General features: G+C 43.9%; 2 protein-coding genes across 8 annotated transcripts in view; one reads left to right on the top strand and one right to left on the bottom strand.

Moving 5' to 3' along the window:
- Positions 1–130: 130 nt before the first annotated feature.
- On the top strand, positions 131–16,134 carry RNF34 (ring finger protein 34). Of its 2 annotated transcripts, XR_014506050.1 has the most exons (7): positions 138–370; positions 10,524–10,742; positions 11,384–11,776; positions 13,672–13,728; positions 13,962–14,163; positions 14,466–15,406; positions 15,443–16,134. XR_014506050.1 is itself a non-coding variant. In XM_083418331.1 (6 exons), exons 1-6 carry the CDS (start codon positions 365–367, stop codon positions 14,651–14,653), a joined length of 1,065 nt encoding a protein of 354 aa, XP_083274457.1. In that variant the 5' UTR covers positions 131–364; the 3' UTR covers positions 14,654–16,134. The 2 variants fall into 2 exon arrangements, 1 of the variants encoding a protein (XP_083274457.1); XM_083418331.1 differs by having other exon boundaries at positions 131–370; positions 14,466–16,134.
- Positions 16,135–16,613: 479 nt separating this feature from the next.
- The window catches only part of KDM2B (lysine demethylase 2B), an 86,055-nt gene continuing 84,331 nt past the window's right edge, over positions 16,614–18,337 (bottom strand). For all 6 annotated transcript variants that reach the window (XM_083418149.1, XM_083418146.1, XM_083418145.1 and 3 more), the window contains one exon: positions 16,614–17,827. In XM_083418149.1, the coding sequence (XP_083274275.1) occupies positions 17,646–17,827 (182 nt within the window). In that variant the 3' untranslated portion in view covers positions 16,614–17,645. The remainder of the gene's footprint in view (positions 17,828–18,337) is intronic.

Raw genomic sequence — 18,337 nt, 5'->3', positions numbered from 1 at the left:
ATAGACTCTTCCTCCGCCCCTGCTGTTAATCTCCCCTTTCAGTGGAAGGGAAATGGAACGTCCTCCCTCTGATTGGTGGCGCTGCGGAGCGGACGCCTTCTCGCTGCCTTCTGATTGGGCTCCGAGGGCAGCCAATGGGGAGTCGGGGTGGCGCTTGTTGGGGAGGCGAGCCGAGTCCTTCCCGGCCCCGCCCGAGCTCGGCTTGGTGGGTGGTCCCGGCGCCCGGCCCTTCTCCGCGGCGAGGAGGGGTGCGGCGCATGCGCAGGTCCAGGCGGCGGCGCGAGGGAGACCGTTGGGGAGGCAGGCGCCCCTCCCCCGCAAGACCGGCTCCGCTGAGGCGAAGGAAGGAGGCGCCGAAGCGGCCATGAAGGTGCGACCCGGGGGGGGGGCAGGTTTGAGGGACACCCTGAGAAGTGGGGAGGGGGGAGTGAAGGTGGGGAGGCGGGTAGGTGGGGTGTGTTTTTCTGAGGAGAGGGGGGTTGTCTTCCATTTTGGAGGGGGCAGCCGGGGAAGAGGCGGGGCTGGCCAGGGGCGGAGCCTTTTCTTGAAGGCGACGAAGTAACGGTAACAGCCCCCCCCCCTCCGCGCTCGCCTGTCAAGGGGGGGGGGTTAAAAGGGCGCCTTGCTGCCCCCCGGGAGGAGGGGGGGGCCTTTATCCGGCAAAATCCCGGGGGTCCTGTGGCGCCTCCAGAAGACTTTGACAGCGCACTCCTACGGCATGTTTACTCGGGTGTCTGTGACAACATAATCCAGATAGATCTTTGGCCTCCCTTTGGCTCGGGATAGAATGGGAGCGTGTGCCTTTGGGGGGTAAAGTCAGACAGCTGGAGTTTTCCAGCGCCCGCGGGGACCCCCAGGGGACACACACAAGCGCGCGCAGAGAAGGAAGTCCACCAGGGCTGGTTTTTTATTAAATGTTTTTGCCTGAGGAAGTCATTCTTGGAGGAGACACATAATAAACTGACTTCAATTAGCTGTGGCTTACCTAACTCCACTGATTTCAGTGGGTCTGTCCTGTGTACAGCATAGCACAGATCTGCACCATCAGGACTGGATTACTGCAGTGCATTCTGTGTGGGGCTTCCCTTGTGCTTGAGCCGGAAGTTGCAGTGAGTGCAGAATGCTGCCGCACAATTGCTGACAGGAGGGAGGCATACCACACCTGTGCTCTGCATTGGTTGCCGATTTGCTACTTGGCCAAGGTCAAGGTGTTACTATTAGCATATAAAGTCCTTAGCAGCTTGGGACTGGTTTACCTAAGAGATCGCCTTACCCAGCATGTGCCCACTTGACTGCTTCAGTAGGTGGAATTGACACTGCTATGGGTGACATGTAATACTTGTTCCACATTTGTAAAGACCTTGTTAGTATGGCAGCACCTGCACTTTGGAACTTGCTGCCTATTGAGATCAAGCAGGCAGCTTCACTGCTCTCTTTGGCACCTGCTAGAAACATTATCACCTATGTAGTTGTTTAGAAAATTGAGGTAATTTTGATCTGCTTTAGTATTTTAACTTTAAAGTATGGTTGTGATTTTTTCTTAATTTTACTGGTTTGTGTTTTGTAAACTCTTGAGGGTTTTATTTACAATCAAGTAGTATATAAATTTTATGAAACAAATAAAGTTTAAAAGCACATTTGCCACACATCTAAATCACATGGACTTCCCTTGAAGAATCCTGGGAACTGAAATACAATTTACAACACCCTTAACAAGCTACAGTTTCCAGAATTATTTAGAGGGGGGATAATGGGTGTTGGATATGTTTTATTTGTATGGTGTGGATCAGTGTAAGCAATTCCCCAGATGCCAGGTGCATTTGTGACTGGCGCAGGTCCAATTGTGACTCTCTGGAGATCTCTAGATGCCAGGTTGGCGACTGATATCTCCATCTGACTGGCCCCTCCAGCTTTCTTAAGCAGATAAGCACAAGAGCTTATGTATTTCATTTATATCCCACCTTTTTCTCCAAGGAGTACACGGTTCAGCCCCATCTTATTTAATCCCAACAATGACCCTGTGAGGTAGGTTAAGAGGCTGTGACTGGCCCAAGGTCACCTCATGAGCTACATAACTGAGTGGCAACCAAAGCCTAGGTTTAAGGTGCCGTTTGGCAATTAGCTTATATATTTGAGTTTCAGACACTGGTGTGGATCTGCCCAGATCTGAGCTTACTCCCAGGTTAGGTGGTTGCAGAATTGTAGCCTCATTTTACTGGGTTTAGTGGGGATTACTCCCAGATGAGTGTCTGTGTGCAGAATTGCTGCCCGTTTACTGGGAAGTATGTGTGCAGGATTCCAGCCTTTGCCAACCTGGTGTTTTGAATTAGTACCAGAATGGCACAGGCCGACGTAGGCTGACTCTATGCATGTTTAGTTGGAAGTAGTAAATCAATGGTTTTGGTGGGGTTTATTCCCAAGGAAGTGCATGTGTAGGAATGCAATCTTGTTGTGACAGAATGGGTTGTGGACCAGAACTCACTTCATCCCACATAGGAAGTTTTCTCCTCAGATATATTTTTAGCACCTCTTTATACTCTGCCTTTTTTCTAAAAAAAATACAAGGTGTATAGCATAATGGAGAAAGATAATGCAATCTGTGATTTCTTATTAATCTAAAAAAGCAAAAAACAAACAAAAAACAACCTTAATAAGCAAAGCCAGTTTAAAATAGCAGCAGAAAACAAGATAAAATCAAGGTTCTAGAAAACCCACTCATATAAATGTAATAAGTATCCTGTGTGTGTAGCATATGATATATACACACAAGGGCTGTCCAACTGATTAAAGAAATCAGAGAGTGCGTGTTTACTTGGGAGTAAATACCACTGAACACAACATTACTTTTGAGTAAACACACAGGATTTCACTGTTAACCAAATAATCAAATATGTATTAGCTGATCAATTAAGTATGAATAAATGTACATGTGAATATAACAGTGTTTAAATAAGCCCAAAAAAGTTAGTGGCTTGCTGGAATCCAGCAGAGGACGGAATGAGAATTCCATCTGTTCCCTCTTGTGTGCAGGGAAAAGAGGAGCACTCTTCTTTAAAGTGCCACCTGCCTGTCACCATTTTTTATAATTTCTGTACTAGTAAAATCAACAACTTAAAAAAGGACTGCCAAATGAATTGTGGTATGTTCTTATTTGATCAAATATTCTTAATTATTAACCAGTTTAAATGTTGCAGCCCTAACACAAGCATAACACCGAGGTAGAGAGAGAAACTAAACAGTGGGCCAAAGTGCCACTTCAAGGTGCTATAAAACTCTGTTACATTTATTGTAAAAGTTAAAATAGGGTGGGTTGAACTCAAGGGAAGGAGTGGGTGGAATTGTTATTTATAAACTGTTGTACATGTAATAAACAGAATGCTCCTCTTCTGACTCTCTGTTCACAGGTGTCTGTTGGTGAGAGCTGTGTGCATCTTTTCTGTTTGTTCTGTTTGCAGCTTTAGAAGCACCTTTCCCATATAATATTTACCCACCTAGTGTGTTAGGATCTGCCCATGAAGCCAACATCCCGGTTATGTTTCCTAGCCCAATAAGTGTGTTATCTCTGAAGAGCAGAGCTTTTTCTGTGTTGGCTCCAGAGCTGTGGAGCGTAGTCTTTCTCTTAGCAAAGGGAAATACTTTCCCCCCTGCTGTGTGATTTCCTGTTTTGCTGTTGTGTTAATGTACTATTTATTTAAGGTAGTTATATACTATACCATTTTTCAGGGGGACCGCATAAAGTAGTTTACATAAGATCATTGCAATAATAACTATCAATTAATACATTAGAATAAAATGGAAAAGGAAATTTGTTTGGAAGAATCTATTACTGCTTTTTCTTGGGGCCAAATGATTTTGCAGGTGCTGTGGAGGTGGCAACTGGAGGAGGAAAGCCTCCCCCCCCCCCAAAAAAAAACCTGGCAGTTGGATGATAGAATCATAGAATCTTAGAGTTGGAAGGGATCCCAAGGGTCATCTAGTCCAAGTGCATTCAATGCAGGAATCTCAGCTAAAGCATCCATGACAGATGGCCATCCAACCTATGTTTAAAACCTCAAAGGAAGGAGAGTCCACTACCTCTCGTTGCAGACTGTTCCACTGCTGAACAGCTCTTACTGTTCCTAAACATCTTGGTGCCAACCAAGTGCATACACCATGTGGCGACGAGAACAAAACTTGAGAGTTTTCCAGAATCCTCCCTGAGTAGTGCTTACGCTCCATGTTACACATGTAGTTTTTCACCTCTGGGTTTTTTGCAAAGTTATTCACCTTCATTAGCATTGTTCTGTAGAGCCAAGAGCCGTTGATTGTGTTGTTTAATCATAATGTTTTTGGATGAAGACAGGTCTAATCCAAATTTGGTGACAGAGGTGAATAGCTGCTCTGGATTAACAGAAGAACATAGGAATGTGCTTCCATTTAAGTGATTTTTGCAAGGCATAAAGGCCCACCACCTTCCAGTACCTGAGTCAGACTTGAATGCAAATATTACTGAATTGATATAAGATAATTTTATAGGGATACCCATCTCAAAAAGAGAAAAACTTGTTGGTGTACAACCAGCATCAGAGTCTTAGGAATTTGGACTTTAATCTGTAGATAATTACAGTCCTGCTCACTAAGGAGGTTGCAGCAGAAGAATATCTCATCTCTACCTCCTTTCCTCTTTCAGTTTCTGTTGATTCCTGGTAGCCTATAGGCATCTTCTCCCAGTTTTTTAATACTGGGCAAAATATAAGTATGTGGAGTTGGTGGAAATTGGATGTCCCAAAGGCTTGCCTGATTAACATTATATCAACCCCTTTTAAATTTGGCTTAAGTATACGTAAGAGAAATTATTTAAATCTTGCCAGAGGGCAGGAGAACACTGAGTCCTTGGGTAACTCTTGAGGGCAGCTCATCTAAAGCCCGTCTTTGGAATTTAATCCCATTTGCCCTGTCCTGTGTAGCTTGTTTTTAAGCTTCCTGCAGCTTTTGATGTAACAGTGCTGCGTCTCCTTTACAGGTTTCTTAAGAAGCCTGACAAGATCTTTCATTTTTGCTTTCACTTTTTAAGAAAAGTTTCCAACAGTATACAACATCACAGTTTAGAAGAATGTGTAAAATCCAGTAAAATATGTACAATATGTATAATTGGCTATTATAGCAACTAGGATAAAGAGCCACACCTCAGCAAATGGGTTTCTGATAAAAATGCCTTCATGGAATCGCTGGGTTCCTGGTTGCTCTTGTGCTGTGCCCCCCAGCCTATGTGCTCTGCTCTTTAAGATTATGTCAGTACATAATAAGACCCCACTTAGCCATGATTTGATCATGGATGAAGGTGCTGATTTGGCATGTGCTTCTGAGACCTGGTTGTGTGAACTGGGAGTTGTTCTGGCCCAGATGCTCAGTACAGCATTAGCACAGACTGCAGGACACGTTACTGTGGTCCATAGGACTTCCATCTCTACCAGGAAACTCTTCTGACTTGGAACTAGCTTTGAAGACCTTCAGTTGGTGTTGGGCCAAGGAGACAATAAACTAGGGTTGTTGCTAGTGTACTATCCATCTTGCTGCCCAGCTGCTACCCGTGTGCCATTTCTGGCACTGTGGAACCCATGGCAACCTTGGTATACCAAGTCATAACTGGTGATGAAATAGACTGGATGATGGCTAGAGTAGCTGCAGCAAATGACCAAGCACAACAGCATAATTGTGGCTGCTGTGTGGTGTTGAGCACTGTGAAGAAGGCCCACTTCTCTATCTCCATCGCATCTTGAAGTAGCTGCCCAGTTGAGCTTTTTGTATTATCTGAGGCTTGTTCATATCTATAGGGAATGGAATTTTAGACTCTTTGGAAGCCCACAGTGACTTGTTTGCAAGGCACTTGAGCACCTCTATAGCAGTTTTGTTGCTACATTAGCGTTCACTGCACTTTACTGTAAAATGTCCAGTGGAAGTTATCAAAACCCATTGCTTTGTGACACCGACCTCCCGATTGCAAATCCCCTTTTTGGGAAAGGTGAATGAGAGGGTTGTGGTGCAACAATTGTAAGTACAGTGGTACCTCAGTTCTTGAATGTAATCTGTTCTGGAAAACCATTCGATTTCCGAAATGTTCAAATACCGAGGCGCAAAGGGCTGGATGCAAGTTCAGTTGGGAAAATGGAAAAACATGCAGCAGAAGCCGTTTGACTTCTGAGGCATGTTTGAAAATGGAAGCAAGTGCTTCCGGGTTTTTGGCGTTCGAAAACCAAAATGTTTGGCTTCTGAGACACTCGAAAATTGAGGTACCACTGTACCACATGTTTATAGTTTGGGGATCCATCTACCGTATTTTTCGCTCTATTGGACGCAGTTTTTCCCCTCCAAAAATTGAGGGGAAATGTGTGTGCGTTCTATGGAGCGAATGCAGGCTTGTGCCATAGCCGCGCGCAACCCCTCCGGCAGGGAGAGGCTGCACGGGGCTATGGCTTCTTTAGCCCCACACAGCGTCTCCCGGCAAGGAGAGGCTGCACGGGGCTGAAGGGGAAGGCAAAACAGCGAGCGGGATGGATCCCACTCGCTGCCTTGCCTTCTTCCATAGCTGCGCGCAACCCCTCCGGCAAGGAGAGGCTGCACGGGGCTATGGCTTCTTTAGCCCCACGCAGCCTCTCCCGGCAAGGAGAGGCTGCACGGGGCTGAAGGGGAAGGCAAAACAGCGAGCGGGATGGATCCCACTCGCTGCCTTGCCTTCTTCCATAGCTGCGCGCAACCCCTCCGGCAAGGAGAGGCTGCACGGGGCTATGGCTTCTTTAGCCCCACGCAGCCTCTCCCGGCAAGGAGAGGCTGCACGGGGCTGAAGGGGAAGGCAAAACAGCGAGCGGGATGGATCCCACTCGCTGCCTTGCCTTCTTCCATAGCTGCGCGCAACCCCTCCGGCAAGGAGAGGCTGCACGGGGCTATGGCTTCTTTAGCCCCACGCAGCGTCTCTCGGCAAGGAGAGGCTGCACGGGGCTGAAGGGGAAGGCAAAACAGCGAGCGGGATGGATCCCACTCGCTGCCTTGCCTTCTTCCATAGCTGCGCGCAACCCCTCCGGCAAGGAGAGGCTGCACGGGGCTATGGCTTCTTTAGCCCCACGCAGCCTCTCCCAGGAGGGAGAGGCTGCACGGGGCTAAGGGGGGAGCCAAAACAGCGAGCGGGATCCATCCCGCTCGCTGCTTTGGCTTGTTCCATAGCTGCGCGCAACCCCTCTGGCAGGGAGAGGTTGTGTGCAGCCTGTGGCTGGGGGGGGGGGATATTTTTTTCTTGATTCCCCCCCCCCCTTAAAACTGGGTGCGCCCTATGGTCCGGTGCGCCCAATGGTGCGAAAAATACGGTATGTTGGTAGAGGCACAGCTGACCTCAGTGGTTAGAAGTGCAGTTTACCAGCTTTGACCATTTCTGAACTGGGATAGCCTGGCCACTGATGTCTGTATGTTGGTAATCTTTGGCTTGCATTATTGCAATGTGCTCTGTATAGGGCTACATTTATACTACAAGTTTTTCATAGAATATATGTTACAATATTCTGTGTATTCATTTGGCACATGTTCTTGTCATTGTATTGGGAGGGCTAATCCTTGCCTTTGGAAAGTATAAGATTCCAATACATTTGCATCAAACTACCACAAAAATTGGGTGCTTTTAACTAAAATAAAAATTAAGTGAACTGTGCAAGAGTTATAATGTGTTCAGTTTAACTAAATAACTTGCTCTGCCATGAAGTTCAAAGGGACCTCGTCTCAAAACACTTGGATATAGTCAGGTTCTTTCTTCTTGGCTATAAGTCATGATCTGTATTAATTCAGTTTGAATTCTACTGCTTTGGCTCAGAAATAAGAAAAGAGCCCAAACTTAAATGTGATTAATTTAAATCTCTTTTCTAAATCTCACAACCTTTCAGGAGCTAACATTCACTTGGTTTAGTGTGTGTGCTTGCGTGTGCATTTACGCAATATTAAGATAAGTTTTTAATTCCTGGGATCATAGCTAGGAAAATACTATAAAATGTTTTGGTTTCTGGAATTTTTATAGCCTTGTAAAATTACATAGCTGAGGTAACTGAAACATCACTCTTTTCCTACCTTTCAAAAATGTCCACCACCACACACTTTTATTTTGTTGTGTCTACCCATGGATTGTGATGCAGCTTATTTTGATGTGGTCTTGTTAGAAGAGTTTATTTAAACTCACACAATGGTTTGTAGTATAGGCAAAACCAGTTCAAGGCCCAATCCATGAATAGTGTTTTCTTGTGCAAACCTCACTTCAGCAGATGGCAAGTATTTATAGCAAGTATATGCTCAGCTGTAACCTACCTGCATTGAATAGGATGCATTTCCAACCAATAATGCCTTCAGTCTTAAATGTTGCCTTGGAAAGTGCTGGGCTGTTTGAGTTACATTGGAATGGTTAACTTAACACATCCTTCAAGGCAATAACTACTGTGTGTAAAATAAAAAATAAAAGTCTAGGAAGAAACAGGAAGTTGGTTACCTGACTTGCTGTGTCTTTTTTGGGGGGTTTATATGCTGGCAGTTTTTCACACACATTTTCTTTTGCTAAAATAGTTATTAGCTTAAATACTAACTTCTGATCTTGCAAACTCGGCTTATGTAAATGTTGCTGAGAAGAGCATGGTGCTTCTTAGCAGAATGCCAGATGCCATTTTAGATGGGATTTTAGCCCTTTTGGCATCAACTGTGATCCATCAAGTGATGCTGTCCCCTGGAATCAGTTTGGTACCCAGGGCTCAAGAATTAAGTGTGCAAGCACCATTCATTTTTTGCTTTTCTCAGTGAAATCAGTGTCAGTCATCTCTAGTCTAGATGTCTAGCAGAGAAAGTGGCTGTTCCTTGAAATGTAAGCTGAGTGCTTAATGGGACACACAAATGAGACTATGCAGTCTGAAAGACGGGCACAGTTAAATCAAAGAGAGGTTTAGATGAAGGAATAATGAGAATGGTCCAGGAACCTTGATTTTTCTGTTTTTATCTGTTTTTTTATCTGTAAACTGCTTTTGAGTCCCATCAGGGGAAAAGGCAGTGTACGTATGTACGTACGTACGTACGTCTCTCTCTCTCTCTCTCTCTCTCTCTCTCTCTCTCTCTCTCTCCCCCTTCAGAAAAGCTGTATTACCTGGCACACAATTAATCAAATGATCAAAACTTAATTTGGTAAAGTTCTCCATTTAGATTTTTTTAAAAATCTGCTTGGTAGTTGATATTATGTTGGGTCAAAAAAGTAGCCCATAACTTTCTCACTGCTGGTTCATATAAAACTATCCTCTAGTAACAAACTTAACTATCGTCTAATTTAAAAGTCCTCTGATTGACCTTCTATAAAATTCATAAGTGAATAAAGGAATATATTTTTATGTGAATTGTATTATGAGAAATCATATGGGATATAGCACACAATGTTTTTGACCTGGCGTGATGCACCACCACAAATGTGGTCATTTGTTCCAGTTTAGGGGTCAGATGTTCTGTGGGCATACCATATTTTTCCGTGTCTAAGACAAAGTTTTTTTATTAAAAAACAATGCTAAAAATTTGGGGTCGTCTTGCTGCCTCGAGCAGGAGATTGTCAGCGGTGTTGGGGTGTGTGTGTGAATGGTTGCTGTGGCCAGGTCTGCTGGCGATTGGCTGCTGTGGCAATCAGTCGTGTGATTGTCGGCTGCTGGCAGCGAGCAGGCATACGATTAGTGGCTTCATGGATGAGTGTGATTGGCAGCATTGGGTGAGCGATTGTCTGCAGTCCCCCCCCCCCAAAAAAAGCTCAACAACTCAGGGCAATCTTCCCCCATTTCCTAAGTTTTGAGTCCCCAAAAATAGGGGTTGTGTTATACACAGGGGCAAGTTATACACTGAAAAATAAGGTAGTTTGAAATCTAGATGAGCTTTATCACTGAACTATAGCTTTATGTAGCTTTCTTGAACTTTTGAAGTGAGAAGTGCAGGTTATATATTATAGATAGGATTATGAGGACAAGGGAACAAAGGTGGTGTGGCTTTTTCTTAAAATAAAAAAGGAAAAGATGGTTTTGATAGTTGCTAGTTTTGCTATCTAGGTGTTGCTGTACTAGTCTCTCTCAATTTGTGCAGTGGGACTGAAACAGGTTTTCTCCTTTTTCTGCATCTATCATGACAATTGTTCAGTTGCCAACATTCTGGAAATGGTGTACTGTGCTCCTAAAATGATTGCTACAGAAGCAAAACAAAGTACTTCTTCCAGAATGCGTTCTGCAGAGCTGGAGCCCTTTTGAAAATAGGCTTCCTGTGCAACAGAGATGCAGTTTTTGCTGTTTTCTTAAGGGGGATCCTAATTCCTTTCCTCAAGGTAGCCTATCCGTAGCAGGGATACTCTGTTTTCTTCTTTGGTTATGTGGCTCTCATGATGTTAGCACTACCACAAGTTTAGCACTGAGAGAGGTATGTTTGTTTTCCTTATGGTCAGGAGAGGCTCCTAAATTCATGAGAATTACTAGCTGACCACGTTGGCTTGTGTTTGTGTCTTACAGGCGGGAGCGACATCCATGTGGGCTTCCTGTTGTGGGTTGTTGAATGAAGTCATGGGGACAGGAGCTGTTCGTGGCCAACAACCTGGATTTGGGGGTGGAGCAAATCCCTTTAGATTTGCACCAAGTACAGACTTCACCGTGTATACCTCTTCAGCAGCAGGGGGATCTAATCTAGTCTGTAAATCTTGTGGCCTCACATTCTCTGTGTTCAGAAAAAGGGTGAGTATATAGCACTTTCCGTCACTTGAGGGCTGTATGTCTCTGCCTTCCCCCACCCCCAGTCTTTGGCCCAAAAAGCCTATTCCTGGGCAGGGGCAAGGAAAGAAATCTGGCTCAGCTTGTAGTATGCATTGTAAATCCCAATACAGTGGTGCCCCGCAATACGAATGCCTTGCAAGACGGAAAACCCGCTAGACGAAAGGGTTTTCCATTTTTCAATGCGCTTCGCAGGACGAATTTCTCTATGGGCTTGCTTCGCAAGACGAAAATGTCTTGCGATTCTTGAGATTTTTTTTCGCTCCCCACCCCCTTTTTCTAAGGCGCTAAGCTGCTAATAGCCTTTTAGCAGCTTATCCGCTAATCCCTTAAGCCTTTAATAGCCACTAAACCGCTAATAGCGCTAAACCGCTAATAGGGTTGCTTCGCAAGACGAAAAAAACGCTAGACGAAGAGACTCGCGGAACGAATTAATTTCGTCTTGCGAGGCACCACTGTATTTCTGTGTTCTGAATCTGCTTGATGTATTTGTGGGTTTCTTAAAGTGCATGTAAATAGTGCTTGGAGGAAAGAAGATGTCTGGGTACTGGTGACAATTGTGTTAACCTTCTTCTGGCTTGTTTCTCCTCTGTGTGTGCACTTAGCATGTCTGTTGTGAGTGCAAGAAGGATTTCTGCTCCATGTGTTCAGTCTTGCAAGAGACCCTCCGAAGATGCTCCACATGTCAGTTGTTGCAGGAGACAGCATTCCAGCGTCCGCAGCTAATGCGTTTGAAAGTCAAAGATTTGCGCCAGTACCTGATACTTCGAAATATCCCTACAGATACTTGTCGAGAAAAGGAAGACTTGGTAGATCTTGTACTGTGCCATCATGGATTGGCTTCTGAAGAGGATACAGACACTAGCAGCTTGTATTCAGCACGATCACAGACTTCTAGTTTTTCTACACATCCTATTTCTCTGTCAGGTTCTGTATCATCCTCTCAGGGAGACTTCGCACATAGGCATGAGAGCACAGGAAATGAATTACAGATACAGGTATGGTAGTGTGTATTGGGTGGGGCAGTTGGGCTTTCTGCCCGTCTGTACCCTAGGGTGGAATGGGGGTGGAGCTTGGCCTGGAAGCTGATCCTCTGGCTCTGCATCTTAATTACAGTACAGATAGCAAAATGCATCCATGTATTTTTCTCTTGCTGACAGAGGAGGTGTTGGTAATCTGGAGGAGAGAAAGAGGAATTGTAGCAGTCAGTTTCTGTAGTTCCAGAAATTAGGACAGAGTATCAACTATTGTTATGTTTCTTGTTCTCAGCAGGCTGTGATGCAACCTAATATCAACATAGCACCTAAATGCCTTTATTTGAATGTTTGCTCCCATTGTATCTTAAAACTAAGATCAGAGACGGATTTGAATATTGAACTTATCAATGACAAATCCCTGCTTAAAACATGTTTGTTTTGTAGAAAGTTCTCTCCTTAATCTTTTTAGCTAACTGTTGATTTTAATTATCTTTTGAATGTTTTTAATTGTCTTGTATTGATAATCCTAAATGTTGTATTCTTTTTGTAAATCACTTTCTTGCAATCAGGTGGTATATATACTTTATATATACATGCTTTCCTTTGTGCAAAGTGGTCTCTGTGCTGAATCCACAAGCCCATGAGACTTGCATCTTCCCACTCCCAAATTTCCTGGCCCTTCAGAGGTGCTGGGAACAACAGCCTCCACTTGTGGCGAACCTCCTGAAATGACAGAATGACCCACTGGAGCCCACGAAAGTGCTTCCTTGTCTGTGGCACTATGCATGTGTGCCACCAAGGACAATCAGATCCAGCTAGTGTTTACTAGAAAATCATGATGAGTGACACACAGCTTTCTGCCAGGTTCCCCTGCTACTCGTGCTTATGCATCTCATCTCCAACCCATCCCTGAACAAGTCACTAGAGAGGGCTTCACCCTTTCTCTGCTTTTCCACATAGGTAGTAAGTAGTAAGTAAACAAAAAATGTAACTCAGCAATATTGAAAGCAACACGATGGCCAGAAACAATTACATAGAAAACTTTATGGAATAATGTAAAACATCAAAACTATCACACTGAAGTCTCTGAAAGCCCTTGAATAAGTCACAGTGCCAGACTTTACCCAGCGGAGATCAAGCTTGTAAAGCTTTGCATAATCGGCAAATGTCCAACTCTGATGTCCAACTCTGAACTCTGCTGAACAGTGTTTCCGGATGGCAACTACTGCTTTGTTCAGTTCATCAGCCAATTAGTTCAACAAAAACTTGTAAGTAGAAAGATGTGTAACTTCTTCATTAACCAATCTTTTTTAGAATTGATATAATATGAGAATGAAAGATACTCTGGAACAGTGCTCATGAGTGTTTGTTGAAGTAATTGGCTGATGAAGAACCGAATGAAACAGTAGTTGCCATCCGGAAACGCTGTTCAGAGTTCGGACATCAGAATTGGACATTTGCCAATTATACAAAGCTTTACAAGGGCTTTCAGAGACTTCAGTTTGATAGTTTTGTGTTATTCCATAAAGTTTTCTATACTGTAATTGTTTCTGGCCATCATGTTGCTTTCCACATAGGTAGTCAGAATACAGATAGAAAAGAAGGAAGGAATGAGGCTTGCCATTGACTGTGGCTAGCCAGAAAGGAACTGTTAAAGAGTGCTGTCCCACTCTAGGAAGGACATTTTTCTAATTTGCAAAGTCCTACCTAGAGCAATTGGCAAAATCCCTTCCTCCGCTACTGGAAAATCAGTGGCGCTGCCAACAGCCGACTCTTCTCTCCCCTGCCCCTGTGCTGCTTTAACATCTAGCCTAGATGAAAAATTTGGAGAATCGAAAAGCTTGCATGCTATTTGGGAATCTTTTGTTAAAGGTATTGCCCTAATATGGATTTTGCTTATGCTCTTGTGGGTGTAGGGACAAAGTGAGAGACTCTTGGCAAACCTTGGTGAAGAAGAGGAAAATGCCGAGCAGGTAAGAAGTGAATCACCCGGTGAAATTTAGGTCTTGCAGTCACTAAGAAAAAGAGAATGAACTTCCTAATTTGATGTAGCGATACAAGATTCGTAAATGAAAATTCTTAAAATAATTTAAGACTTGGAAACATTCTAAAAGAAATGCATATTTAATGTGTGCCAGGCCTCCCCTTCCACATTAGGCAAACAGAGTTAATGCTTCTTTGCTAATAGACGTCTTATGAATTTTAGACCCCAGGGCAGTCCAGGAAACGTGCAAGAGCCTCACTATCTGATATTTCAAGCCTGGATGATATTGAAGGGCTAAATGTTCGCCAGCTGAAGGAAATACTTGCTCGCAACTTTGTCAACTACTCGGGATGCTGTGAAAAATGGGAGCTGGTGGAAAAAGTGAGCAGGCTCTACAGGGAGAATGAAGCAAATCACAGGACTTGTAGGTGTACTTATTCTCTACTTGTTTGGGGGTGGGCATGTTGCATATTGTTACAGCCCTCTTTGCCCTTCATCTTAGGGGCTGCCCTGATGTTTTGTTAATGCAAAAAATGGACCATCAGTGTAAACTACAGTTCCACGCTGCTTTAAAGTTGCAGTTATAATATTGCTTCTTTGTCTAGCATAAACAAGTCTGCACTAAAGCAGCTTGGCTTAATATTCTGTGTGTGGGGTTACTAATTGAAAAGACCTATGTCATGGCATGCCTCCCTCTCTAACATGGGTTCTGTTGGTTCTTGGCAGTGGGGGAGAAACCTCAACTGAACGATGAGGACGACAACCTCTGCAGGATCTGCATGGACGCAGTGATTGATTGCGTGCTTTTGGAGTGCGGCCACATGGTCACCTGCACGAAATGCGGCAAGCGAATGAGCGAATGTCCCATCTGCCGACAGTATGTTGTAAGAGCCGTGCACGTCTTCAAGTCATGAATGTGGGAGACCAAAACCAGAGGCTTCTCAGTGCGCTTTCTCTGGGGGTGAGGCACAGACCACGGTAGTCGTGTCTGGGTGCCCCATGGTAGGCCTCAGTTCCAATAATTCATAGCATCCTGAACAGAAGCTTAGGAGCTTGACCAATGTACTTCTGCTCAGGCAGACAGATGCCTTGTTAAGGATAGAGCTGTGTTACCTGGATAAAACCAGAAACTGGTTGACTCTAACATGCAGCAGCAAATCTAGCATTACTCATTGCTCTCTTCTGAAGAATATAGCACATTACCCCGTGGAAGGGCCAGGAAGTAGGGTGCTGCCTTTCTAGCAAGCAGCAGGAGTGATGATGCCCAAGTGCATTTAAAAGTAAGTGTACCATCCCAAGGAATAGTTAGCTGCAGTCTTCTAAATGTTAAATGAAATGCAAGTGGGCCCTCAAATGTACCACTCACACCCATCTCAAGCAGACAGATTGGTGAATGTTTTTTATTCAGGCAAAGGGGCTCTAGTCCCAATTCCACATGTACCCAATGAAGCGCAGTAGCCTTAATCATAGTACCTAAAGCTACCCTACCCCATACTTGCTTCTAAGGTGACCCATTCAGTTTTGATTATTCATAAGTTCTGACATGTTAGAAATTTCCTACAGTGAAATGAGTATGGAGTAACAGAGCAGCCAAGTAGAAAGGTTTCTTCAGAGAAAACAAATCCTTAATAGGAATCATGGCTTCCTTTGTTCAGAAGCACCACCAAGTTTACTGAACAGCTATTTCAGTGTTTTTCTTGCAGAATACCTTCATTCCAGTTTCCTAGAAGACATAGCTAAAGCCTATCTGGTGGAAATGAGTATGGAAATGTGAAGCTTCAGCTCTAGGATCAGGTTGAAATGGTGCAGAGAGAAAGAAACACATTACTCCCATTCTTGGGGTTGCACAGTACCAAATACTTTACTATTAGAACCTTACTGAATTTGAGCTGCGGGGGGAAAAACCTGAAACATGGCAATATTTTGATAAAAGTCTTTATCCTCTTCCTAAAGTCCTGCCTCACCTCTGTAGGAAGAATGGCAATCCTGTCAATCTGGCCCAGAATGTCTTAACAAGGAGTTAAAAGTTCCTTCGTTGCACAGTAGGCAGGTATTGCTGTTTTGCTTCTCAAAAGCAGATAGTGTAAAGCTTGTGCGCACAAGAGTAAATTTTAATGTTTGTGGGAACTAAGTAACTGGGAAGGCTCAGACTGAGTGGGATGGAGTACCATTCAGTCTCCAGCCAAGACAGAATGTATGACTTTCATACTTTATTTTTCAGAAGGGAGCAAGATAATATGGCTTTATTTTTAGAAAGATCTTTTTTAAAGATAAGGTGCAGAAAATCAGCTGATCAAGTCCTTGTTCAGGGAGTACATACATAAAGAGAATGTAGCATACCCCTAACATTCTGAACAATGGCTGTTGACTTAATAAAACATTTTGTTATCTGGCATTGACTTTTTTCTTTCTCTCCTGACGGAAGCAGCCCATGGGATTGGGGAGCCAGGAAGGCCAAGCTCCTAAACTGTCCCCAGCACAGACTACTGAGGGGTGTGTGGGTGTCTTTAGCAGATAGAAAGCTATACATCCATTGAAGGAAGGAATCCCAGTCAGTATTACTACAAGGCAGACATGAGTTGTATATCAACCAGAGAACTAGGTCACCTTCCTGTAGTCAGATGTACAAAAAGTCATTTTGGTAAAAAATTAAATCCAGGGATGTTCAGAGCTGCCTGTTGGGCACTGTTCTCTTAAAATACCCCACAGAGCCGAATAGCAGGCCTGTTGTCATAGCCGCTAGGCCAAACTAGCTTCCAGTTGCCAGCCCAAGGCAGAAGTGGCATTAAGGGTGTGATTCTCTCTTGCCCCAGCAGCACAAGCAGTTTCCTGCTCAATACCCAACTTGAACATAATGCACAGGTCACCTCTCCATTTTTGTACAATCATTTATACAAATTCAACAGAGGTAAAACTGTATCGGGAAAGAAGGTTGGGGGTTTTCACCACCACTTTACAACAATGGCACTTATCAATACTGAAATACCCCCCTTTCGTGACAATCAGAAATTAACCAGGTTAAATATGGACAACAAGAACTCACTCAAACCCTGAAATTGTTTGATTTTAAGTCATATAAATGGACTTTTTACAGCAAGTATGAGAGTATTTTAATGCCTTCCCATATGCACAGCTGTAATTGGAAGTTTCAGTCGAGAAAATGTGTTTTTTTATACAGGGAAAAACTTGGCAACTTGTTTGTTCTTAATCTGTATTTTACACCTCCTTTTCTCCACAACATGCTTACAGTGTTATACAAAGCAGTATATAAAACTTCCATTAAACATGCTTTTTCATTTCAGAGGATTAGCCTACTCCCCCCTCCCCCATCCCAATTGGGGTATAACTCTCAGCAGGTAATTTAAGTGGTAAGAAGTTCAAATTCTCTTCTATCTCAAGATAAAACTTGGCAATCTGAAACCAATGACCAAACACTTGCAATGCATTCAGTAACTGCATAAATAACTTTTTTAAACAAATTTGTACAAAAATAGTTCTGCATAACGTTGGATGTAACAAAAAAGTTCAAAAGGCAGAAAAACAGGTAATGGCCCACCTTAATAACCCCAGAATTAACATTGCTTTTGACATTTTCAAAAACGCTTTAAAAATTTACACATGCTCCAGCTGTGGTATATAAATAGGTGTTCCTCAGTGTTCTTCTAGGCATGAATCCTTTGCTGTCACCAGAGGAAGGTATGTAAAGAGCCTGGGCAAAGTGTCAAAAGATCCCATCCAGGCTAGAACCTTTGTGGGTGGTTTCAGCACCACATGTTCCTGTACAGCCCAAACAGTTCCCCAACTTGGCATATTCCACATCTCCCAACTGAAAATAAAATTCCTTCTGTGGTCTCCTGGAGTCCTTTTTTCAGCTCCTGGTTATTTACAAACTTGCCCCAGTAAACACTAACTCAACTTCTGCAGCAGTTTCTCTTCCACTTGACTAAACTGAATGCTCACAGACATCTCTGCGATGAACTGCTCACAACCTTCCTTGGTCACTTGCTTGCAGTACCTCAGATCAATCCGGCAGATGCTCCCACACCGCTTGAAATAGGAGAGACATTGGTCTGTCACCTTGTTGCAGTCTGTCGGGGAGACAAAAAATAGGAGGAAGGTTGGCTTAGGAGAGCCATTCTTAAACTCTTAAGAGGCCTTTGCTAGGGCTATGAAGCTTAGATGTTTTTTTGCATGGGCTGCAACTGAATAATCCAATCACAGCCACTGCAGAAGCCCTCTGAGGAGGCTACCTGTTGCATCCATATGGATTACAATCGTACCTCGGCTCCCGAATGCCGTGGGAGTCGAGAGTTCTGGCTCCCAAACGATCGAAAACTGGAAGTGGTTGTTCCGGTTTTCGAACGTTCTTTTGCAAGCCGAATGTCTGACGGGGCTTCCTGCAGCCAATCAGAAGCCGCGCTTTGGAAGTCAAATGGACTTGCGGAATGGATTCTGTTTGACTTCAGAGGTACGATTGTACTGCTCTGGCCTTGCTGCCTCTTCTAAATCAGGAGCCACATTCAGAACAGCATATAGATAGATAAATAAAAACATGAAGCTATGAGGAGGGGAGAGAGTGAAGAAAACGTAGTCTTACT

Source organism: Podarcis tiliguerta (genome assembly GCF_965153285.1).
Source record: "Podarcis tiliguerta genome assembly, chromosome: 16".
NCBI classification, from domain to species: domain Eukaryota; kingdom Metazoa; phylum Chordata; class Lepidosauria; order Squamata; family Lacertidae; genus Podarcis; species Podarcis tiliguerta.
This window is presented reverse-complemented; position numbering and strand designations above follow the sequence as displayed.